Source organism: Tarenaya hassleriana, unplaced genomic scaffold, assembly GCF_000463585.1.
Source record: "Tarenaya hassleriana unplaced genomic scaffold, ASM46358v1 Cleome19, whole genome shotgun sequence".
NCBI lineage: Eukaryota > Viridiplantae > Streptophyta > Magnoliopsida > Brassicales > Cleomaceae > Tarenaya > Tarenaya hassleriana.
In genome coordinates this window covers 106,183-130,478 of record NW_010965304.1, presented here as the reverse complement: position 1 = coordinate 130,478, position 24,296 = coordinate 106,183, and the positions used below count along the sequence as shown (strand labels likewise).

General features: G+C 41.9%; 7 protein-coding genes and 1 long non-coding RNA gene across 13 annotated transcripts; 6 read left to right on the top strand and 2 right to left on the bottom strand.

Moving 5' to 3' along the window:
• Positions 1 to 182: 182 nt before the first annotated feature.
• Positions 183 to 2,711, top strand: LOC104810714 (nudC domain-containing protein 2-like). Its single transcript, XM_010537083.1, has 5 exons — positions 183 to 330; positions 431 to 579; positions 685 to 733; positions 1,167 to 1,309; positions 2,478 to 2,711. The coding sequence occupies exons 1-5, from the start codon at positions 282 to 284 to the stop codon at positions 2,562 to 2,564; spliced, it is 477 nt and encodes a 158-aa protein (XP_010535385.1). The 5' UTR covers positions 183 to 281; the 3' UTR covers positions 2,565 to 2,711.
• A 636-nt stretch (positions 2,712 to 3,347) lies between these two features.
• Positions 3,348 to 5,548, top strand: LOC104811269 (nudC domain-containing protein 2-like). The gene is made up of 4 exons (XM_010537933.1): positions 3,348 to 3,416; positions 3,522 to 3,570; positions 4,004 to 4,146; positions 5,315 to 5,548. The coding sequence occupies exons 1-4, from the start codon at positions 3,348 to 3,350 to the stop codon at positions 5,399 to 5,401; spliced, it is 348 nt and encodes a 115-aa protein (XP_010536235.1). The 3' UTR covers positions 5,402 to 5,548.
• Positions 5,549 to 5,721: 173 nt separating this feature from the next.
• LOC104810712 (inositol 3-kinase) lies at positions 5,722 to 7,999 on the top strand. The gene is made up of 2 exons (XM_010537081.2): positions 5,722 to 6,830; positions 7,609 to 7,999. Exons 1-2 carry the CDS (start codon positions 5,961 to 5,963, stop codon positions 7,828 to 7,830), a joined length of 1,092 nt encoding a protein of 363 aa, XP_010535383.1. The 5' UTR covers positions 5,722 to 5,960; the 3' UTR covers positions 7,831 to 7,999.
• Positions 7,888 to 9,874, bottom strand: LOC104810713 (peptidyl-prolyl cis-trans isomerase CYP20-1). Its single transcript, XM_010537082.2, has 7 exons — positions 9,762 to 9,874; positions 9,073 to 9,151; positions 8,933 to 8,980; positions 8,793 to 8,816; positions 8,498 to 8,680; positions 8,328 to 8,403; positions 7,888 to 8,174 (listed from the first exon to the last, which is right to left on the bottom strand). The coding sequence occupies exons 1-7, from the start codon at positions 9,825 to 9,827 to the stop codon at positions 8,036 to 8,038; spliced, it is 615 nt and encodes a 204-aa protein (XP_010535384.1). The 5' UTR covers positions 9,828 to 9,874; the 3' UTR covers positions 7,888 to 8,035.
• A 149-nt stretch (positions 9,875 to 10,023) lies between these two features.
• Positions 10,024 to 16,527, top strand: LOC104810710 (phosphoinositide phospholipase C 5). 6 transcript variants are annotated; one of them, XM_010537078.2, is made up of 12 exons: positions 10,047 to 10,202; positions 10,794 to 10,987; positions 11,239 to 11,625; positions 11,716 to 12,003; positions 13,241 to 13,743; positions 14,119 to 14,315; positions 14,409 to 14,544; positions 14,644 to 14,853; positions 14,952 to 15,184; positions 15,282 to 15,399; positions 15,508 to 15,747; positions 15,826 to 16,527. In XM_010537078.2, the coding sequence occupies exons 5-12, from the start codon at positions 13,420 to 13,422 to the stop codon at positions 16,117 to 16,119; spliced, it is 1,752 nt and encodes a 583-aa protein (XP_010535380.1). In that variant the 5' UTR covers positions 10,047 to 10,202; positions 10,794 to 10,987; positions 11,239 to 11,625; positions 11,716 to 12,003; positions 13,241 to 13,419; the 3' UTR covers positions 16,120 to 16,527. The 6 variants fall into 6 exon arrangements, with proteins under 6 accessions (XP_010535375.1, XP_010535380.1, XP_010535377.1 ...); XM_010537075.2 differs by having other exon boundaries at positions 11,171 to 11,625; XM_010537074.2 differs by having other exon boundaries at positions 11,162 to 11,625.
• LOC104810711 (gibberellin 2-beta-dioxygenase 8) lies at positions 16,235 to 18,784 on the bottom strand. Its single transcript, XM_010537080.2, has 3 exons — positions 18,276 to 18,784; positions 17,254 to 17,566; positions 16,235 to 16,945 (listed from the first exon to the last, which is right to left on the bottom strand). Exons 1-3 carry the CDS (start codon positions 18,743 to 18,745, stop codon positions 16,715 to 16,717), a joined length of 1,014 nt encoding a protein of 337 aa, XP_010535382.1. The 5' UTR covers positions 18,746 to 18,784; the 3' UTR covers positions 16,235 to 16,714.
• Positions 18,785 to 20,665: 1,881 nt separating this feature from the next.
• LOC109115999 lies at positions 20,666 to 21,356 on the top strand. Its single transcript, XR_002024064.1, has 2 exons — positions 20,666 to 21,010; positions 21,094 to 21,356. It is a non-coding gene; the product is annotated as an uncharacterized LOC109115999 (long non-coding RNA).
• Positions 21,357 to 22,522: 1,166 nt separating this feature from the next.
• LOC104810708 lies at positions 22,523 to 24,152 on the top strand. The gene is made up of 2 exons (XM_019202289.1): positions 22,523 to 23,518; positions 23,671 to 24,152. Exons 1-2 carry the CDS (start codon positions 22,621 to 22,623, stop codon positions 23,949 to 23,951), a joined length of 1,179 nt encoding a protein of 392 aa, XP_019057834.1. The 5' UTR covers positions 22,523 to 22,620; the 3' UTR covers positions 23,952 to 24,152.
• The last annotated feature ends 144 nt before the right edge of the window (positions 24,153 to 24,296 follow it).

Here is a 24,296-nt window from a genome sequence, read left to right as displayed (position 1 = left end):
GTTTTGAGGTGAACCAGGCTCCAAAAAAAAAACCGCATGGAGTTTTGTCTTCCGCGTTGAAAACGGAGTTCTCTCCATTACTAGGGACCCGTTTGTAAATTAACAAAAGAGTGGCCCCTTAAATTGATACACATCAAGTCTCAAGGACGGAATCATAAAATGTTGTTCCATTTGTGTAAATTAATAGAACTTTCGCGAGAAAAAAAAAAGGTTTCGTAATTTCGCCGGCGACGGCGAGCGAAAAACGATTGGTCCGGAAAACGAAGATCAAAGCCCTAGAAATGGCTGAGAAGCTAGCGCCGGAAAAGCGTCACAGTTTCATCCATAATGGTCTCTCTCTATGTTCTCCCTTTCCCTTTCTGTTTGTCTCTGTTGTCCTAGAAATCCGAGAAATTTGATCAACTGTTTTCTTCATTCGCTGTTGTTTTAGGGCAAAAGGTATTCGAGTGGGATCAAACCCTGGAAGAGGTTAATATGTACTTAACTTTGCCGTCAAATGTTCATTCGAAGCTGTTCTACTGCAAGATCGAGCCAAAGCATGTCGAAGTTGGCATCAAAGGCAACCCTCCTTATCTCAATGTCGGTTTTCGATTTCCCTTTAGCCTTTGGCTTGTTTTCATGTCAAAAATTTATGTGATCTAATTCTATACATCTGTATTTTGATTGAAAATTTTCAAATTTCAGCACGATCTCAATGGACCCGTGAAGACAGATTGCTCGTTCTGGACTCTAGGTACCCCCTGATTCCCGGAATGAGATTATGTTTCTGTCTTCTGCTGGTATGAATGCGTACATTCGTTTCATCGCTATAGGATTACATAAGAAAAGAAAACGTGATGTGAATCGGTTGTGGCTAGAAAGAAAGAGTGCACAATCCACATAGTTTGGAAAATTTTCAATCTATGGCTGGAAATTCCAATTTGGAACAGGATAATGAATACCAAAACCGTTGACAGAATGGGAATCCAAAGCTTGCCTTATACGTGCACAAGTGCTAAACTCCGGATTGTGTTGCCATCTTTAACAGCGAAAACCATTGTTTCTGTTCACGCTCCAACATCCATCTTTCTATTGTAAATTTTGCGATTACAATTAACAAATACTCTAAATTATCTGCAACATATTTGGTACTCCGTACTGACTTGACTCTACTTTGTATTTGGCAGAGGATGATATAATGCACATTACGCTGCAGAAGAGGGGCAAAGGCCAGACGTGGTCATCACCTATACTTGGACAGGGCCAGTTGGATCCTTACTCCACTGATCTCGAGCAGAAACGCCTTATGCTTCAGAGGTTTCAAGAAGAGGTGAGACTTCATCGATTTGTTTTGGATAGGCAATAAGGTATGAGTCTGATAAGTGTCCCACATTGGAAAAAGAGAGGGATTTGGGGCCAATATATAAGGAGGGTCAAACTTACACTCTTAAGCTAGTTTTTGTGGTGGAGTTATTAGGGCCTAAACCTTATTAATTGGTATCAGAGCCTAAATCTCTACTTTCCGGTGCGCCTTTGACGGGCCATTCTCCTGCGGACATGCGGTTGACACGGTGGTTGTGGGACGGTCGGGAGAGGAACGGTCAGGGATGGACCGAGAAGCCGCCAGCGACCAGATTTGCCCCAGCGCCGTGGACGTCGCTGTCTAATGGGGGTGGTATTGGCCCCAAATCCCTCTCTTTTTCCAATGTGGGGCAAATCTGGTCGATGGCGGCTTCTCGGTCCATCCCCGACCGTTCCTCTCCCGACCGTCCCACAACCACTGTGTCGACCGCATGTCCGCAGGAGAACGGCCCGTCAAAGGCGCACCGGAAAGTAGAGATTTAGGCTCTGATACCAATTAATAAGGTTTAGGCCCTAACTCCACCACAAAAACTAGCTTAAGAGTGTAGGTTTGACCCTCCTTATATATTGGCCCCAAATCCCTCTCTTTTTCCAATGTGGGACACTTATCAGAGTCACTCGGGATTCCTAACTTCCATGGAAATATGATTCTGTTTTTATCCGTGCTTCTTGTTCTTGTTCAATGTGATTCCTGACTTCCTTGGAAACATGCTTCTGTTTTTTTTCCGTGTTTCTTGGTTAAGGTAATCTTGATCATCTAAAAGACACAAAAAACAGCCAGTGTAATTAAGTGACAAGTTATGCATTGTTAGAAGGTTTTGGTGTGCTACAGATTCTACCAGTTGGATGACGACATAATCACACTGATTGTTTTTATGTCTTCCTCTTATTATGTTTCTTGTATGCTGTATGCATCCTAATTCCAAGAAAATCTTCTTTGCTTTATAAAGGAGCACTTTGATCTATTCATCTTGACATTTCTAGCACTTCACTGGTTTGGATAGAGGTGTCTGTAGCGTATGTAACATGACATGGTAGAATAGACAAGTTGGGAATGCAGAATCCATGTGAGCTGTATGCACTTGATCAACGTGATGAACATGTTGTTTTCTTATGTATATTGGATTGATGTGCAGAACCCAGGGTTCGACTTCTCGCAAGCACAGTTTTCGGGTAACTGTCCAGATCCCAGGACCTTCATGGGCGGTATCCGTTCCGACTGAAATGTCCATTCCTCGGTTGTGTGAGTGTTAACTGTAGTCTGTAATAACGCTCTTGTTGATCATAAAACCTTCTGTGTAAGTTGTTAATTAGTACGAGTCCCTTGTGGCGTTTGATACTCTCTTCTCATTCATGCACTGTTTTTTACTTGTGCAGAACCCTCGTTTTTATTTGTGTAAAAGATAGGAACATATTAATTTGATATATGATAATTTTTTGGAATATTGATGCAGTCGGTTGGCTGGAGAATCAAGCATCTTTCTCTCTCAAATTGGGTGTTAGAAAGAAGAATGGAATAGAACAAAGAAAAAACAATAATAATGGTGTATGTATGTATTATGTTCTTCCTGCTTGTGAACGCATCGTCACCCTCTTGACACATTTCATTCCCTCACAGAGAACGCTCCCCGAGACCCAAAAAAAAAAAAAAATCGCCATTTTTGTTCTCTTCCATTTCCCTCGTAAGTATCTCCCCCTCTTCTTCTTCATCGTTCCATGAATCTGTCGATAATCTATCGATGACCCAAGAGGCCACTTGCCACGAGCCACCTCATCATTCTCATGACGCAAAACCCTCCGCCTCACTCGCCTCGTCGGATCTCGATCCGCCGTGTCCTCATCGTCGGGAACTACTGCCCCATATGATACATTATTTCCAGTTATAATTATACAAAATCAAGTGGTAGTGATAAAATTATTACAAACATTAAGTCTACCACCGATAACAACAAAACGTTCCCCAAAATATAAATATATCAAAATACGTAATTATACATGATCGGTGGATGTGCACTACCCAGGTCTCCGATGTCCGCTCCGCGGCTAACGCCAAAGGCAACCCTCCTTATCTCAATGTCGGTTTTCGATTTCCCTTTAGCCTTTGGCTTGTTTTCATGTCAAAAATTTATGTGATCTAATTCTATACATCTGTATTTTGATTGAAAATTTTCAAATTTCAGCACGATCTCAATGGACCCGTGAAGACAGATTGCTCGTTCTGGACTCTAGGTACCCCCTGATTCCCGGAATGAGATTATGTTTCTGTCTTCTGCTGGTATGAATGCGTACATTCGTTTCATCGCTATAGGATTACATAAGAAAAGAAAACGTGATGTGAATCGGTTGTGGCTAGAAAGAAAGAGTGCACAATCCACATAGTTTGGAAAATTTTCAATCTATGGCTGGAAATTCCAATTTGGAACAGGATAATGAATACCAAAACCGTTGACAGAATGGGAATCCAAAGCTTGCCTTATACGTGCACAAGTGCTAAACTCCGGATTGTGTTGCCATCTTTAACAGCGAAAACCATTGTTTCTGTTCACGCTCCAACATCCATCTTTCTATTGTAAATTTTGCGATTACAATTAACAAATACTCTAAATTATCTGCAACATATTTGGTACTCCGTACTGACTTGACTCTACTTTGTATTTGGCAGAGGATGATATAATGCACATTACGCTGCAGAAGAGGGGCAAAGGCCAGACGTGGTCATCACCTATACTTGGACAGGGCCAGTTGGATCCTTACTCCACTGATCTCGAGCAGAAACGCCTTATGCTTCAGAGGTTTCAAGAAGAGGTGAGACTTCATCGATTTGTTTTGGATAGGCAATAAGGTATGAGTCTGATAAGTGTCCCACATTGGAAAAAGAGAGGGATTTGGGGCCAATATATAAGGAGGGTCAAACTTACACTCTTAAGCTAGTTTTTGTGGTGGAGTTATTAGGGCCTAAACCTTATTAATTGGTATCAGAGCCTAAATCTCTACTTTCCGGTGCGCCTTTGACGGGCCATTCTCCTGCGGACATGCGGTTGACACGGTGGTTGTGGGACGGTCGGGAGAGGAACGGTCAGGGATGGACCGAGAAGCCGCCAGCGACCAGATTTGCCCCAGCGCCGTGGACGTCGCTGTCTAATGGGGGTGGTATTGGCCCCAAATCCCTCTCTTTTTCCAATGTGGGGCAAATCTGGTCGATGGCGGCTTCTCGGTCCATCCCCGACCGTTCCTCTCCCGACCGTCCCACAACCACTGTGTCGACCGCATGTCCGCAGGAGAACGGCCCGTCAAAGGCGCACCGGAAAGTAGAGATTTAGGCTCTGATACCAATTAATAAGGTTTAGGCCCTAACTCCACCACAAAAACTAGCTTAAGAGTGTAGGTTTGACCCTCCTTATATATTGGCCCCAAATCCCTCTCTTTTTCCAATGTGGGACACTTATCAGAGTCACTCGGGATTCCTAACTTCCATGGAAATATGATTCTGTTTTTATCCGTGCTTCTTGTTCTTGTTCAATGTGATTCCTGACTTCCTTGGAAACATGCTTCTGTTTTTTTTCCGTGTTTCTTGGTTAAGGTAATCTTGATCATCTAAAAGACACAAAAAACAGCCAGTGTAATTAAGTGACAAGTTATGCATTGTTAGAAGGTTTTGGTGTGCTACAGATTCTACCAGTTGGATGACGACATAATCACACTGATTGTTTTTATGTCTTCCTCTTATTATGTTTCTTGTATGCTGTATGCATCCTAATTCCAAGAAAATCTTCTTTGCTTTATAAAGGAGCACTTTGATCTATTCATCTTGACATTTCTAGCACTTCACTGGTTTGGATAGAGGTGTCTGTAGCGTATGTAACATGACATGGTAGAATAGACAAGTTGGGAATGCAGAATCCATGTGAGCTGTATGCACTTGATCAACGTGATGAACATGTTGTTTTCTTATGTATATTGGATTGATGTGCAGAACCCAGGGTTCGACTTCTCGCAAGCACAGTTTTCGGGTAACTGTCCAGATCCCAGGACCTTCATGGGCGGTATCCGTTCCGACTGAAATGTCCATTCCTCGGTTGTGTGAGTGTTAACTGTAGTCTGTAATAACGCTCTTGTTGATCATAAAACCTTCTGTGTAAGTTGTTAATTAGTACGAGTCCCTTGTGGCGTTTGATACTCTCTTCTCATTCATGCACTGTTTTTTACTTGTGCAGAACCCTCGTTTTTATTTGTGTAAAAGATAGGAACATATTAATTTGATATATGATAATTTTTTGGAATATTGATGCAGTCGGTTGGCTGGAGAATCAAGCATCTTTCTCTCTCAAATTGGGTGTTAGAAAGAAGAATGGAATAGAACAAAGAAAAAACAATAATAATGGTGTATGTATGTATTATGTTCTTCCTGCTTGTGAACGCATCGTCACCCTCTTGACACATTTCATTCCCTCACAGAGAACGCTCCCCGAGACCCAAAAAAAAAAAAAAATCGCCATTTTTGTTCTCTTCCATTTCCCTCGTAAGTATCTCCCCCTCTTCTTCTTCATCGTTCCATGAATCTGTCGATAATCTATCGATGACCCAAGAGGCCACTTGCCACGAGCCACCTCATCATTCTCATGACGCAAAACCCTCCGCCTCACTCGCCTCGTCGGATCTCGATCCGCCGTGTCCTCATCGTCGGGAACTACTGCCACGACGTCCTCATCCAAAACGGATCCGTCGTCGCCGAAACCCTCGGCGGCGCCGCCTCCTTCATCTCCAACGTCCTCAATGCTTTGTCTCTCTCCTGCGATTTGACCTCCAAAGTCGGCTACGACTTCAAGTACGCCGTTAATCACGCCCCTATTGTCGCTCCGGCGAAGCACACTACCGTTTTCGAGGCGTATTTCGATATGGGCCTCGACGGAACAGGGCGACCCGATCGGGTCCTGAAACGGGTTCGTGCATGCGACCCGATTTTCCCGTCTGATCTCCCCGACGCAAGGTTTGATTTCGGGATGGCTGTAGGCGTCGGCGGAGAGGTTCTGCCGGAGACACTTGAGAAAATGGTGGAGATATGTGATGTCGTGTCTGTAGACATTCAGGCTCTGATCAGGGATTTCGATCCCGTCGACGGAACCGTAAAGCTCGTGAATCTGAAGGAAAGCGGGTTCTATCACATCTTACCGCGAATTGGGTTCTTGAAGGCTTCGTCGGAAGAAGCCCTTTTCGTGGATGTAGAACAAGTGAAGCAGTGGTGCTCTGTGGTGGTGACTAATGGTAAAGAAGGGTGTAGGATTTATCACAAGGATGAGGAGACGGCGGTTCCACCATTTCCGGCGAACCAGGTGGATCCTACCGGCGCCGGAGATAGTTTCCTCGGCGGGTTTGTGGCGGGGCTGGTGGAGGGGTTGGCCGTCGCTGATGCTGCATTGTTAGGGAACCTCTTTGGTTCCGTCACCGTGGAACACATTGGCCTTCCCAAGTTCGATCTGAAGATGCTTCAGGTTTGAACTTGCGTTGCTTTTCCCTTTGGTTGTAGTTTATGGGAGCGCATGGTATCTGATGGAAAATGTTTAGTGTGGATACACACGCAAATTGCGAGACTTGAGTGTGGAAGTTTAAACTAAAGAGCCTATTGCATTAGAACCGCACTTATGAATCCCTAATGCAACGGGTTTAGGGACCTGAGATGTATTAAAGTTTGAAACTTTTGTTCCAAGACTCTGTTATGATCTAGAAAGGCAGAATGTAGGACTCTTTATGACTGATTTCTGTGGTCCATCACGGTTTTAGCAAGAGTAGGTGTTTGTTTGTGTTGTGTGTTTTTTTTATGTATAAATCTGGAATGTGATCGGTTTACTGATACGGATGTAGATCTCTTAGGCGAATTTGAAACTCGACGAGTCTAGGAACAGAGTATATATAGGTCTCATTTTCAGCGTTGTCATGGTTCTAGGTAGAAATGGAGCTAGATTGATAGTTCCTAGAAGCAATTGCGTCATCTTGCACCTTAGAATTAAAGCTCAAAGGTAGAGAACCTGCCTGTTCTTTGTAACAGAACATGTTTGGATTTTCAAAGTAGAGGTAAAATTTTATGGGTAGATTCAATTGTGCTTTGATTTGGGCTTTGTTGATTGATAAAACATTAATCTTTCATTTGTCTTTTCTACACAATTCACAGATGCCATGAGGTCTCTGAGAACAATGTTGATAGGCTACTAGTATGTCACTTACACAGATTTTGTGACCTTTTTTTTTATAATGTTTTTGTATGCAATGTAGAAAGTAAAAGATGAGATACAGAAGAGGAGGATGCAATGTAGTACTTGCAATGGACAAAAGGAGAATCATGAAGGGGTGGGAGTGAGGAACCCATCTGGGCTGGCCGAGTTCAACATCCGTCTAAGCGCCACCAGGCTTATACCTGACCATTGCCTGCCGGAATCCACGGTCGGCCCTGCTTTGGAGGAACCCGTCCCCCAGACCATTGGTCGAAACCTGTGAATGGGGATTACGGTATAGGGTCTGACGCTAATGAAACCTCTTCTTAGACAGCCTAGGTATATATGTTTTCTTTTAATTCATCGAACAACAAACAGTTTGGTCAAATACAGTCATCATCATCCGGCATTGAATCTGAAGAAGCTCTCCATTAACGGAGATACCATACAAAGATCAAAGGGGGAGTAAATAATCATGAAAAAAAAGATCAAAGAGGGAGTTCGCCGCTGTCGGTGATGACAACGTTGGACTTGGGGGTTCCGCTTTGATTGCCTTCAGCTTCGATCTTGTAAACCACATCCATCCCCGACACCACCTTCCCAAACACTACATGTCTCCCGTCCAACCTGTCCACCACCTTCCTTATCAGTTCCAAATTCAAAATTCAACTGCCAGCACGGACCCTATGGATGGATTCTAATGCCCTACATCTAGTACATTTCAAATAAAGACATCTAGCAACCCAAGTACACATTGAATTCTGTCAACTCCCTACTCACCAGCTGGTTGTTACCGTTGTGATGAAGAATTGTGATCCGTTGGTGTCTTTCCCCGCGTTCGCCATTGATAGAAGTCCTTGGGAAATGAAAAGTAGACAGTCAGTCAGTAGGCTAAAACTCACAGGGTAATGTCCCTGAAGAAGTTGTAAGCAATATCCAGAAATAACTACCTGGTCCAGTGTGCTTGATCTTGAAGTTCTCATCTGGAAACGTCTCACCATAAATAGATTCTCCACCCATTCCATTTCCATGCGTAAAATCGCCTCCCTGGAGCATAAAGCTCGGAATTATCCTGTGGAATTTGCTCCCCTTGTAATGGAGAGGTTTCCCACTCTTACCAATTCCTTTCTCCCCTGATATCAATCAAGTATACAGTTGATGTAAGTTTGAATTCCAAAGGCATATAAAGATAAAAAGATTGCAGAACATCAGAAAATGAGATCAAGAAAGATCTTGTTTGGTTACCTGTGCACAAAGCTCGGAAATTCTCTGCACAAAGAAAATTTTTTAGGGGGGTTAAGTCTCCTTATGAAATACACTAATACAGACACCACCAAAAGCACGCAACAAAACAAACGTCAGAGCATGAAACATGTTACGCGTACCAGCTGTTTTGGGAACAGTCTTGCCAAAGAGACCCATAACAATTCGACCTGGGTCAAAACCATTGACATAAGAAATCATTGGAAAACGACCTGAAAGACCAGTTATGTATCACAAGCCTATATCATGACCAAGATCGTACCAGCTGACTTCCCATCGATCTCGATATCAAAATAAACCTTGTGTGTGATTTCCTTCAAATTCTCCTTGGATTTCTTTGCCTGAAACCCAAAACCCACCATTCAGAATGGTTTGTAAGAACATTATCCCCCCGTAAGGATATATTACTAAATGTAACAAGACCCCCACGTCTCTTAAGGCATCTGGATAATGTTTGAGAATGTAACGCCAAACCATTAATATCTATAATCCATATCATCTCCATCTCTCCGCAAACCTCGTTACAATAAATGACTATCAGAGCACATCAAAACGTCAGAATTCACAAAAAAAAAATCTGGATGTTCCACTTCATGAATCTCTCACGTGACGTCGGCAATTGAACGGTAAAGTTGACTTAGGAGACACTTTTTCATCACAAAATAGACGATAGCTCGCAAGGAACATATGAGGGTCTTTTACCCTAAGATAAAACAACGACACATTATCAGGCAAAGCAGCAATCGCTCAAACCGGAAAATGATCCAAAATTATCTCAGCAACACATAATCATTGAATTACCTCAATTTATAACGTAATCAACCGTAATCTATCAATCGTCTATCTAGATCATGCAAAATCTACGAAATCGTTCGAACATTTGGCTACGACCAATCAAACCGCGCAAAAAAGCAGAATATAGAATGAAAAGAGGAACACAAAGAAATGCACCTGGATTAGGGTTAGGGTTCCAAGAATAAGAAGGCTCCATAGTAGAAACGTCACCGACCTCGCCATCTTCCTCGATCTCGGACTCTGAGTGCAAAGTAGTATCTGTGATGTCCGGAGGGTGTTTTTCCCTCTCCTGCTTTATAGCATAGATGACGTAAATGATCCAATCAGCGTCTGCCACGTGGTGACCTATGGGCCAAATTGGGCTTAACATTAAGTCAATGGGCTCGGAAGTCCAAGTGACGAGTAGCGCATATGCTAATGTTACAGTAACAGTTTTTCCTTTTCTGTGTCGATTTCGTCGGGAGGGAAGCGACGGTTCCTGTCGGATGGGCAGGTACAGCGGTGGAGAAGGATCGTCGATGAGGTGCGATCTCTCACACTCGACGTCTTCAACTATTTCCTCTTATCCATTGAGCTCTTACACCGATCGGTGATCAGGTTAACTCTGCTGGTCATCTCTTGTTTGTTTCCCGGGAAAGTGCGATAACGACTCTTGAAGTAGTGCATCCTGGGTGCTGCTTGTTTGTTGGCATTTAGTTTTCCTGGCTTTTTCTTGACCGGATTCTCATGCATTTTTAATTACTTTTGGATGCCCTCTGACGGATTTTGCCGGAAAATAACAGGAATTTAGGGTTTTCGCTACGTTTTTGGCTACGTTTTTTTTGTCAACTTGCCAATAGGGGAACACACAGAGAAAGGGATGAAGTTTTGGAACTTTGGATTCTGAATTTTGGGTTTCATTGCCATTTCCAAAACTCGCTGTTAGATTCGCCTGTTAAAAAACAGAAAATTCCCCTTTAGTTGCTTTATATGTTAGAGTTGTATTAGTTGCAATGAAAAGCTTAACACTTTTTTCGGGTTGCGTCTGAGGATCTTTCAGTTCTAACTGTAAATTTGAGTTACCTGATAAGGTGCAAAGGACTTAGAATCAGTTGCAGATTATTGGTTTTGGTTAGAGCTAAGTATTCAGTGTTGTTCATATATTAGCCATTTCAGTGCATCTATTCAATGCAAAGCTGTAATATTCAGGTCCATCGTGATACGAAAGCTCCTCTATTGCGTTACTTCATATACGCCGGCCACAATTCCTACTTGACTAGAAACCAGGTCAGTAGCAACTGGAGTGATGTTCCGATCGTATAAGCTTTGAGATGTGGCATGAGGGTGATTGAGCTAGATTTGAGGCCCTATGGTAAAGACGATGTCTCTGTTAAACATGGAAGGTATCCAATCTGAACTCGAGAATGTTTGTTATTTGTGGGGCATATGAATCGAAAACAACTTCTGGTTTCCCAGAAGTGATTACCAAATACCAATTCGAGCAACCAATCTCTGCATCGGAAACTTTGTTTTTATGTGTGCGCTATTTATTTTACTGAAATTATGCCTTCTGCAAGTGGTTTTAGGGTTCTCAAAAAATATAACCGAAACCAAGACGATGAAGATAAGGAGGTATGTGCGTTGTAAATGTCAGGCCTGTTGACAGCACCAGAGTAAATGTCAGGCCTGCTGGGAAACCAAAGAATGGGCTACGAAATACACAAAAGGTTTTAGCAGAGCATTGTGGCTAATGCATTGGATGTTTTAGAGCAAACGGAGGGTGGGGTTACGTCAAAACGTCAAAAGCTGTATTTTCTTATGAATATAGGTCCCAGTGGTAAAGTTTTGATCCCCAAGCTAATTTGATGGTGAAGAAAACATTAGAGATATGTCAAGCTACTGTGAAGGACCGTTGGTTTCTCTCTGTATGCTCCAACTTTCTTGCTTAAGCTCTAACATGCAGGCAAAAGCCTGTACGGGAGACGGGTGGCAAGTGGACTTCACACCGATTTGTCTTCTCCTCCAGACTCCTACGTTAAAAGTACATTGACTCACTTTCAGTCTTTTTCTGTGGTTATAACTTGTTTCAGCCTGAATAGTGTTTGATTCTGATCTATAAATTAACATACAGGCTGATATTGCCGGAGTACCTGCTGATGAGGGGATGGTGAAAACAGAACTTAGGTTCAATAACTGGACACCTGTTTGGAATGAGAGTCCACATTCCACTTAACCGTTCCCGAAGTTGCTTTGCTTCATCATTTTGAAGTCTACGAGTATGACATTTCTGAAAAAGATGACTTTGGAGTCTGAAATAAGACAGAGTTTGCGTGCTGTTACACTCTTTGATCAAAAGGGCGAGAAGTACAGCTCAACTCGACTTCTCATGCATTTCGATTATGTCCTAGACTCCTACGTGGTGCGTGTATTCATTCATCTCTATACATCTTTGTTTTCATGCTATATGTTGTATACTTTGTTTATTCTTTTAATGGTTTTTTCTTGGAAAACTCTGTTCTTTGTTTCTTCATAGATAGTTTCCTTTTATCGAGGAATGAAGCTGAAACTTGAAACTAACCTGAGAAATCTGTCGATCCTTTCTTGATTTCTTTGTTTTCCCTATTGTTTATATCCATTCTATCAAGTGTTCTAACTTCTGGGGATGGACTGTTTTTATTCTTTATCGTAAGAAAGGCTCTTCTTCCTTTGCTCCATTAACACACATCCTCTGAACCATGAAAATTCTTGTGAAAATATCACACTGGAGAAATTTCTCATAAAAGCATAATCTTCATCTCTTATTTTTATTTCCTCCTCTGGATTGTTTGTTATTGGATAGCTTAAGGATTTTTGCTTATACGCGTGAGACTAATAGGATCTTTAACAATATATACTTACTATTGTGTTGCCGCGCTAAACACATGTTACTTACACGGAAGAGCATATATTCTGGAATCTTTTGTTGCGGTCTGAATCTCTTTTGCGTAATGAAGCAAATTCCATTCGTGTTTACTTTATATTTATTTACACATGAATACGCGTATAGGCATTTATTCTCTAGTCCTTGGGTAGAGACCACCGCCCGTCTCCTTATTAGAGAAGAAAGCCTGATTCTTGATTCTGTTTTATCTTTTGACGCTTTCGCAAGTTGCAGAGTTTTTTAAAACTCTACAACTTTATAGGAGAATAATAACGACTAGAAAGATGTCACCTACCGTGAAATATGAAAGAAAGCACCTTGGGATAAAAAGACAGAAAAAAAAACCATCTGTAATGCTTGAGAATCATGATCTTGTAGTACCTTAGGAAAGTGCATTTTCATTTCTGGAAGTCTATAGTTAAGTGTCTTCGACATGGAACAGTCTTATGTGTAGAGAGAACTTGGTGAACGTGTGAGTGAAGGCTAGGTTCTGTCTATGGAGCCCGTGGAATGTTATCTAAACGTGTGAGTGTTTGATACCATGATATTTACGAGAACGAGGGCTTTAACTTTATGGTTGGGAATATATAGAAAAAGGGTGAGGAGCACCTAGGAAAGGTGGGGAAAATATATATATATTATACAGACTACAGGGGTATTCCACTATAAATATAATAATGTCAGAAATAACAGAAAAGCTTCAAATGCAACTAACCAAAACATGAACATCATGCAGATTTGCAGGAGTTATTTTATGAGGCAAAATCCATGAACTTTCTGCATGATCCGAGGAGAGAATAAATATAAATACAGACAAGTCATTGACTGGAAAAGGCACTCCACTTGAAAATATCTCATCAGCAGCTTGAAGTGTTATTGTACAAACGCCTTGTTTTGCTCTTTTCTTGAACTGAGATGAAGAGAGATAAGGGAAAGTACAGAATGGGCTTGTGTTTCACTGGTGAGTTCAGGATCAATGGCCAAACTCCTCCTGATGTGGAGGAAGCTTTCGCAGAATATGCGGAGGGTGGGGCCCACATGACGGCTGAGCAGCTGAGTCGGTTCTTGGTTGAAGTGCAGGGCGAGACCGGTGTGTCGGTGTCGGAAGCAGAGAAGATCATAGAGCAAGTCGTGCATGCGAGGCATCATATCACTAAGTTCATGAGGCATACCCTCAATCTTGATGGTTTCTTCTATTTCTTGTTCTCGACTGATCTCAATGCCCCAATTGCTAACAAGGTATGTTTCCTAAAGTCTCTTCTGGGAGATCTTTTCATTCCTTAGTCAATTTTATTTGTACTGTTCCATCTGAATATCAAGAAAGAAAACTGGAATATATGCTTCAGAAAACATATATGAGATGATGATGATGAGCCGTTTTGAATGTTCATTTCTTGCTTACGATAAAACAAAAGCCGTTTGATGTACATTTAGGCGTGTTTGTGATTTTTCAATCACTTTTATTTACAAAGGAAAGTGAGGGTTTGCAAATGCACCTTTCACTCAGCAATGTTTGGAGACGAAGTTTGTTCGTGCAAAGTAGTGTATGTATATCTGGACATTCGCTTCTAATACTTCCTCATCTTGTTCTCTCGAACCCATGTGTATATCCAGGTGCATCAGGACATGAGTTCTCCATTGTCCAACTATTTCATATACACGGGCCATAACTCTTATTTGACGGGAAACCAAATCAGCAGCAAGTGCAGTGACGTCCCTCTCATCAAGGCATTGAAGCGAGGTGTTCGAGCTCTTGAACTTGATCTGTGGCCAAACTCCACTAAGGATGATATTCTTGTTCTGCATGGCTGGTAAAACACTGATCTGCGATGTTATGCATTGACAAAAAAAGATCATGAAATAGGAACATTCTGATGTTTTCTCATGCCTGCTAATGCTTTTAGGGCCTGGACACCTCCAGTGGAACTGATCAGATGCTTGAGGTCCATTAAGGATCATGCCTTTTCGTCGTCTGTGTATCCCGTGATCTTGACTCTGGAAGATCATCTGACCCCTGATCTTCAATCCAAAGCAGCCGAGGTGTACTAATTTGTTTCATCTTTGTTTTTCTTTTTCTGGAGTGTAATGAATTGAACAAGTTTTTTGACGTCCTTCTTCTGGTCCTGTCTATGGCTGCAGATGATCAAGGAGACGTTTGGGGACATGGTGTATGTTCCTGAATCCAGTTGTTTAAAACAGTTTCCTTCACCAGAAGATCTCAGGTACAAGATTGTAATATCCACGAAACTTCCAAAAGAGAAACTCTCGAAAAAAGACAAGGATTCTGAGTCAGATGTATCGGGAAAAGCCTCATCACATGCTTCAACAGAACAAGCTGATGATGAAAAGGTATTTATTAGTCCATCTATGTCTTAATTTCTTCATGTGATCGTATTTCTCTTCACTTTTCTGAAGTCTTCTTTTTTCTTTACTCAATGGACTTGCAGCCCGAGGACAGGACAAGTGAATGCAATCTGTCCATTGGTGACAGCGAATTTGACCAAGAATTCCGAGTAGGAGGCATACTCACATACAAACTTCTGATAGCTATTCCTTCTGGAAATGCAAAAAATGGATTAAAGGAAGCGCTTATGATTGATACCCGTGGTGTTAGACGCTTGAGCTTGAGAGAGCAGAAGTTCAAGAAAGCAACTGAAATCTACGGAGCTGAAGTCGTTAAGTATGTATCACTTGCTAATGAGTCAATTCTCTAAGCTCCTTTTTTTTTGTTTCTTGTTCTGTGCTAAAAGGAATTTTACGTTGTGTACGAAATCTAGATTCACGCAGAAGAATCTGTTGAGGATATTTCCCAAGGCCTCCCGGGTTAATTCCTCAAACTACAAGCCCTTTACTGGTTGGATGTATGGAGCTCAAATGGTTGCTTTCAACATGCAGGTGCTTCTCTCTCAATCCTATTCACATTAAGCAAAATCTGAAATACAAGAACCTGAAAGAATCCCTTTTTTTTAACTATCTCACATGCAATCTCGAGCCTTATTTCAGGGTTACGGAAGAGCTCTGTGGTTGATGCACGGGATGTTCAGGGCAAATGGCAGCTGTGGGTATGTGAAAAAGCCTGACATTCTGATGAACTTAGGTCCGGATGGGCAAGTCTTCGATCCAAAAGCAAAAATACCGGTAAAGACCACCCTTAGAGTGAAAGTGTACATGGGAAACGGATGGGATTCGGGATTTCAGCAGACGTGTTTAAACACACGGTCTCCTCCTAACTTCTATGCAAGGGTAAGTTAACGCGCCATTTCAAGTCTTACACGTGATTTTTCCGCCATAGATGTGATCGTTCATACGGTACATGAACAGGTGGGGATAGCAGGAGCACCGGGTGATAAGACAATGAAGAGAACGAAGAAAAGGGACAACAGTTGGGAGCCTTTGTGGGACGAGGAGTTCGCGTTCAAGTTGACGGTTCCAGAGATGGCGCTTCTGCGTGTTGAAGTTCACGACTACAACATGCCAGAGAAAGATGATTTTGCCGGGCAGACGTGTTTGCCCGTGGCAGAGCTGAGAAGCGGCGTACGCTCTGTGCCGCTTTTTGACTGCAAAGGGGAGAGTTTAGGAACTGTCAGGCTTCTCATGAGATTTCAGTTCGTCTGAGTATCTCACTCCTTTGTCGTGAATTAGTTCAGCAGCTTTAGGAGACTTAAAAAAGGACGGTGAGCGTTTTTCAGTAACGAGCGGACCCTCCGAATGGTCCAGAGGCTTTTGTGTGTTTTTTTTTTTTTTTTTTTTTTTTGGGGGAAGGGGGTTGCCATGCCAACACTGAAGGAAGAACAAGATTGGCGAGGAGATTATTGTGGATACGAGGATGGGGAAAAACCATACAGGAAACGTTTGAATCTTGTGGGTGAGAATGAAATGGCGTGTTAAGACTTCTCCTGCGATTGGGCCTCAAATATGGGCCTAAAATAATGGGTCTGGGCCTTTATTATGGGCCTACAATAGTATCCGGCCGTCAGTTTTCGTTTGATTTGTTTACGACAAATAAATAAGACAATCATATTCCATCGTTTTTTTTTTTTTCCTATCAAGGTAATAGTTTGTCGCTTGGTTTCGTTTTTCTAAGACGCAAAATTTTAAGAAGAATTGGAATAACATTGAGAAGGTGATGTTGAAGGAGTGCATATATATAAAGATATTGTTTGAACAAGGCAGCATTTATGATATGATAGGAGAGAGAGGCAGAGAGGAGCTAGGAGGGGGGAGAGGCTAGGAACCTGGGGAGGCCCACCTTGGAGCCGAGGGAGTGGAGGTCGAGCTGGACCTGCGCTTGGAACTGGGAGTAAGTGAAAGGCTTGTAACGAGACGACTCTATCACTCTGTCCTTCTCCGGGAACACGAAGTAGCATATCGACTGTCTCTCTCTCCCCTTCCTCATCCCCACTCTGTGCTCCACGCTCCTGTACTCGTCGTTGCTTATCGCCTGTCGTCGATCATCATTCCCATTTTTTTTTTATTTAATGCGCACACGCACGTACGATGTATAAAAAACTCTACTACGTACGAAACAAACAATGCCCCGCAATTCTCTCCACTTTATATGGACAAACCGTACAAGGTAGATCCATAACCTAGGATCTCAACAGATATACCCACTTGGAAAAGCACACGGAGTTTCTCCCTTTTATATATTATTCCAACCGCACATCTAGCCATTGTCGGCAATCGAGCGAGGGGTTCCAAGAACGTGACAAAAAAGAAAAGGAAGCTTAAATGGTAGAGGGTACGTACCTGCATCATATCTCCAAGATTGACGATGAGGGTGTTGGGAAGAGGCTGGACATGGAACCACTCACCATCTTTAATGAACTCAAGCCCACCCACTTGGTCCTGGCTCAATATCGATAGGACCGAACTGTCGGTGTGAACCTCCATCCCCAAGGCCTCTCCCGAGATCCCCGGATACCTGTACACTCGGACGAGGCCCGTCGCCTCCGACAGATACTCCGATCTCTTGATATCTAGGTTCAGGTTTCGTAAGATCGCTTCGAATAATGTCTCTGCAACCCTACTTAGGTGCCTCCCGTATTCATCCATCAATTCTCTGCCCATTCGAAATATGAACATGATAACTCAATATAAAATTAGGGTTACACTGTGTGTTTTAATAAAATAAAAAGAAAAGTTATTGGATCAATGCATGTTAAACACGTGAAGGAGCATGTCTATCGCTATCAATTTACGATGAAAAATATTTAAAAATATACCAATACCTTTTTTTACAATTGGGTGATTTCTTTTATATAGAATATAAATATGTATCTGTATCTGTATCTGTATCTGTATCTATATATGCGTAGTACAATTATATTTTTTTTTATGCGAACGATAAGGCAGCATCTTGTCATCGTAAAAATATATATATATATATATATATTAAAAAAGAGTAGCATCTTGTCAATCTAAACGGAGTATGTCATTTCGTGTCTGCCTGTGTTCGTTCGGATGTCAATCCAAGCATCCCGTATCATCAATTATATACAATATATATACCACATGCAGGGCAACTACACATATGGATGGGTTACAAAATCATTTATTTCTCCATATGTAATATAATATGCGATTTAAAATTCCCGATCATGATTATGATTGGATTTTATGATACTGCTCATCGGTCCGCGCATGCACATTTTTTTGAGAAATAAAATAAAATGTCAGGGACACTCTAGAAACGGACTGCGGGATTTATAATATGATACGGTCCAAATAAATAAAATAAAATATAGATGAGCAACTCAGAAGGGGGGTACCTGAAAGGCTCGAGCAATGGATGCTGATGCTGACGATGAGCATCGTCTCGGAGATGGGAGAGAGGAACGTTGAAGCCCTCGACCAGGTTGATGACGTCAGCAGTGCCCCTCCCAAGGGCACTCCCCGACGGAGTCAAGGCAGGTGTCCCCCAGAAGTATGAGACCGGTGACGTCATCAACTGTTTGGTTTCGAACGGCAGACTCAACAGCGCCTTCGAGATCCCCTGCAGCCGTGACGTCACCGTCAACGGTATCCCGTGATTCTGTAGACGGAATATTCCCCAGTCCCTGCATGCTCCCCGCAGCAGCTCCGCGTCCAAACACTCCAGGTCGATGACCGGGATGGGGATATCCTTGTCCCGGTTAAGAACAGGAGCTTCCTCCGGATTATCTTCCGTTTCGCTTATTAGACGCCTCAGAACCGGTGGGTACGATTCCATGTCGCTCATCTTCTTCTTGGACATTGACATATCCTCTCTCTCTCTCTCTCTCTCTCAAGACGCGCACATATATATACACCACGAACGACATACTTGTACAAGTGGGAACACGTCACTATTTTATTTTAGTTTTTATATTTCATCAAGGTATTAAAAATTGATATATGATTTTCACAAAATTCAGGTATAGTTTCATTTCGGGGAAAAAAATCTTTAAAATATTCCTTCCTTTCCCAGCAGTATTATTTGTAGAACGGGAAAAAGAAGGATACAATTGTTTACCAAAAAAAAAGAAAAAAGGAAGGATACAATTGAAATGAAAATATACATTCTAATATTGAAAATATACCTACTATATATATATATACACACACACAATAAATAGGGGTGGCTACAAGTGTAATCCTCATTTATAGTTGGTAGATTCTTCTAAGTATATAATACTCGCAGAATGTGTCAATGTCAGAGAAAACTAGAGATTCGAATGGCAGAACAAAGGCACGTGGACTGGCTTATCCCCTCTCACACCCAGAATCGCAATACCAGGCGCCATCGACCCCTGGATCTGCCCATTGTCTATTATAACTGTGATGCCCTTTTTTATTTAAAGGAAAAATCGCATAATAATACCCAAATTTTTACAAAAATCCCATATAAATATCCAAACTATAAAATTTTCAAATAAATACCTAATTTTTTTAAAAATTCTATATAAATACCTGAATTGTTTTATTTTTTTCCAAATCAATCAGATTCCGTTGACAACGTTAAATTATATAACGGAATCCCGAAAAAACGATTATTTAACAATAAAAAATCATTATCATTATCCATGTCACATGACACGTCATCTACATCGGTTTAATATTTAAAATTACAATCAAAATTGAATCAAATCGGTATGTAATTGTTAAACCAATAAAAAAATCCTAAAATTCTAAAATCCTAAAAATCTTAAAGTGAAATTGGAAGGTTTCTCTGTCATACTTCGTCTTCTTCCTTTCCAAAGTGAGAGAGATAGCTGATTTGTAAAGACAATAGGGATGGATGATAAGAGATGACGTCTTCCTTCCACTCGACGCCGGTGATAAGTCCGATGGGATCTCCGTCGCATTCTCAGTCCTCCATGGGTCACCACTCGTGGGAATCTTCCTCGAGGAGATTTTCAGGATCTCTGAAGCCTGGGTCGTGAAAGATCTCGCCGAACGACGCGTAAAACGGAAGGGACACGATGGCGTTGGCGGAGATAAGCAGTGGAAATATTGTGCTGTAATCGAAAAAGATGGTTTCCTTGATGGCGAAGATCGAATCGAGACAAGGGTTTAGGGTTAATGAGAAGAAGGAGGTGGATGAGAAGGAGGTGGATGAGAGGAAGCCTCTGGAAAAATTTAGATGAAGGTTGTGCCATGAAAGCTCTTCTGCAACTCTCTCTCACTTCAACAAGGAAGAAGACGAAGTACTTTAGGATTTTTAGGGATTTTAGAATTTTAGGATTTTTTTATTGGTTTAATAATTTCAAACCGGTTTGATTCAATTTTGATTGTAATTTTACATATTAAACCGATGTAGATGACGTGGCATGTGATATGGATAATGATAATGATTTTTTATTATCAAATAATCGTTTTTTCGGGATTCCGTTATATAATTTAACGCTGTCAACGAAATCTGATTGATTTAGAAAAAAATAAAACAATTCAGATATTTATATAGGATTTTTAAAAAATTCAGATATTTATTTAAAAATTTTATAGTTTGAATATTTATCTGGGATTTTTGTAAAAGTTTGGGTACCCTTATTTAACGAGACGAATAAAAAAGGGCCCATTGGGAAAGGCGAGGCCCAACTCAAAGCAATGCGGCCCATTTTTAATAAACGTGGTTTTGCTTTTTCTCTCACAAGTTGCAATTGGCATGAGAACATAGGATCAAGTTGTGAAGGTCCAAGTTGATGATGATGGGGAGCGGAAAACAATCCATAGACGGAAATGAGAAACTTGCATGGAGGTGATGTGGGACGTGGCAGCAGTAAACAGGGCCGTAGAAGACACGTGTCGAGATAGGCTTGGTGGTGGGCTGGCTTTACTAGAGAGATAAGCACTGATCACATGCCTTTTCTTCAAGAGAAGATATATACCACAGAACACAGCCTCCCCACAAGACAGTCAAGTCAGATCAGATCAGAAGATCGTTGAGACGGGTTGGAAGGGATGGGCTGTGGAGTTCGTGTGGTGTTGTGTCTCGTCCTGATATTCGCAGCGGAGTCTTCTGCCCGGAACCCCTTGTCTCTTTCAGGTGCCTTTTTCTCTCACTAACCCCTGATCCATTGAGTAGTGTTTTATATGTATAATCATGGGTATGAGGATATGAATGGATAGGAGGAGGAGGACCGGTGGAGATGAGGAGAAGAACAGGAGAGAGGAAGGTGAGGGAGATGGTGAATGACTACGGCGATCCCTCCGCCAATCCCAAGCACGATCCCTCCGTCCCTCCTGCTCCAGTCCGAAACTGATGCATCCCTGCTTCTTCTTCTTTGTAGTTTGTATCCCTGTGTGTCCAAGTAAAACCAATAGCTTACAGGTTCCTCACCCCAGTATCAATTCTTCTTTGAATGTGCAATAATCCATTCATAATCCCTTGAGCCACCTGACCAACATTCGCAAACTTAAGCTATGAGCTGTTTAGGAGCTGGGGCCGGCCGCATCCAATCCAATCCCGGGAAAGATGTCTCTTCATGGTTCTCCACATTCACACAACCTCAGGCCAAACATTTGCACATATATTCATTGGGGAAAAAACAACACCGGGAAAGGAAAACTAAGAAGTGCCAGTAAGGAAAGGCAAGTCTCTTGTGCCCTGGTATGTTGCCTCTAAGGATCAAATCTTCAAGAGAAATTCCAAAGAAGATGGGTTTATACGCTCAGAAACACTGCCATGCAGAGAATTGATCCGCCCTTTTATTGTATAAACACATCAACAACACTCAAACTGATTGCCACCAATGTCAAATCCAGCAAAACAAACGAACTTGTAAGATCAGGACACCCATGAGTTGATCTCAACGGTGCCCGACAGCTCCAATGCCATTCCCCTTCGGATTGATCAGAGAGCGACGAACAGCCGATAAAGATGAAATCAAAGTGGGGCATGAGAATCTTGGAGAAGAACTTTACTTGTCCAGGAGTGGCGACGGCGGAGGATCACCAGATCCGATTAAAATAGGAGTAACAGTCGCCTCAACTGTGGCGAAATCAAATCTCAGGCAGATCGAGGGAGACGATGGTGTGGAGAAAAAGAAGAGAGACTCGATGCGTCTTGTTTGGCTCCAGGGGCATACTTATACTGGCAACTGATGGAGTTTTCTTTTTCATCTTTTGAGCATTTTGCTCATCAGCAATAGATTTCTATTTTATCCCATGCACACCCCATCATTTCAAAATCCGTAAATAGCACCCCTGATTTTGAAGTTATTTTTGTAACATATAAATAGATTATATTTTTTAAAACCAAAAATCTTATATACAAAAAATAGAACTTAAATATCAAGATAAAAAGATTATTTTAAAATTTATTGTTAGTTTTGAACAAATTCTTTTACTGTTTTCTGAAACACAGCGTTTCTGTAGGGACAGGGAGAAACAGTGAAAGGGAATGTCACAGAAAGCCGGCACCGGAAGACAACAAGTTTCCCGGGAAATTGACTTTACAAGGCGCGTGCACTACACCCCCCTTCTCTCCCGTTGCTTTCCTCTTTTCCTCTCATAAAAAGAAAGTAATATCATATTTTTTTTTATTTATTTCAGAATATGAGTTCAAATCTGAGCTCCCGCTCTGTTCCTCACAACCTCTCTTGACCGATTGGCCATGTTCCTCTCTTAGTTTCCATTACTCTCACCAAAGAAACCATGAAGTCATCGTCTTCTTCGCTCTCCTCCTTCCGTTCCAACTCATTCAGCAACAAGACTCAGGCTTTCCGGTGCATATCGGGAATCCTCCGTGGATTTCTCTGTTCCCGTGCCTCTCCTACTTACCCATCTGATCAAATCTCAGATTCCGACACGAAATTACGTGAATTCAGTTCCACAGATACCGGATACGACGAGCCTGGGCTTGTGGCCAGACTCATGGGTTTAGATTCAATGCCATCAACTGATAGAACCCCAATCGCCTCCAAATCGATCACCAGGAACCGTTCCTTGAATTCCGTTGATTGTTTGAGGAGAGACAGCGACCAGATTCATGGGAACCACAGACGAGCTAGATCCGTCCTGGCTTTACGCCACCTTCCGGATTTTGTTCAGCTTGAAGATGAAAATTTCTTCATTCTTAGCTTTGAGAAGGAAAAATTCGAAGAAACCAGAGAATCTGGGATGAGCTTTGGAGAATCGAAGAGGGAGAGGTCTAGAAGATGTAAGAAGACAAGAACAAGAAGAGAAATGCAAGTGCAGCAGAGCAAAACAGAGAGATTGATGATCCGGATGGACATGGAGGGGAAAGAATCAAAGAAGTGGAAGAACAGAAGCAATAGGACAGAGGAGGAATTGAGACAAAGCAGAAGTGAGAAGTTTGAAGACAAAGAGAACAAGGGAACCGCATTGAACGCCGCTTTTGGATGTGAAAGGCTCCAAGATTCAGTTGAGAGTTACCAGCGTAGCCGTCGGCCGGGAGATGAAACTTTGGTTCTGACTGAAGTGAAATCAGTGAAGGATAAACGTAAATGTCTCAAGGAAGAAAAAGACTTGAGCCCTGTTTCGGTTCTTGATCATCATCGGTTCGTTGGCGCTGGAGAAATGCCAGAATCAGGTGAGCACTCTGAAACTCGAGAATCAGGATTGTGACATTGTGACCTATGAATCGTAGCCTCTTCTTTACCAAAGGAATGAGTGGTGTAGCTGTTTTCTTTGGTTTCTTGCCTCTAAAGTACAAGCACATAAAGCCCTTTGTTCTTGTTGCAGAGAACGCTTGGAGAAGACGGCTATCACCGGAACTTGAAGCCAGCGAGGCTGACCCTGAAATCAGCCCAAAGAGAGGCTGTTACAAAGAGGAGGCGTGGCCTGAAATATGCAGAATCACTGAAACTGAGATGGAGGGAGGGAAGTGGGATTTCGGAAGAACGTTGGAGGAGGAAGAAGAAGTAGAAGGAATAAGAGAAGATGTGGCCTCCCTTGTATTGGATCAGCTTTTACAAGAGACAATATCACACTTAGCAGACGCACTGCACTGCAAATCTTTGTAGAAAACAAAATGTAACTTCAAAGAGTGCTAAAGATGAAGGAGATGGTAGAGGCTCTACCCCTCAGTCATAAAATTATCATGTATTATTCTAATAGAATACTTGCTAAAATGCCAAGGATACAGTTTATTTTCTGCTGTTTTGAGGCTTGTATTCATGCCTGTTGCAGCAAATGAATATCCACTATCAAAGAATTAACAGTTAGAGATCTGTATCTAACTAACCAATATTGAGTTAAGAGGGAAGAGTTCTTGAGACAAATGCCTTTAAAAAAAAAAAAACCGTTTTCACAGTGAACTCTATGATTGATCGGAAGCCGACAAAATTTGCTTTAAAGCTATAAGATGG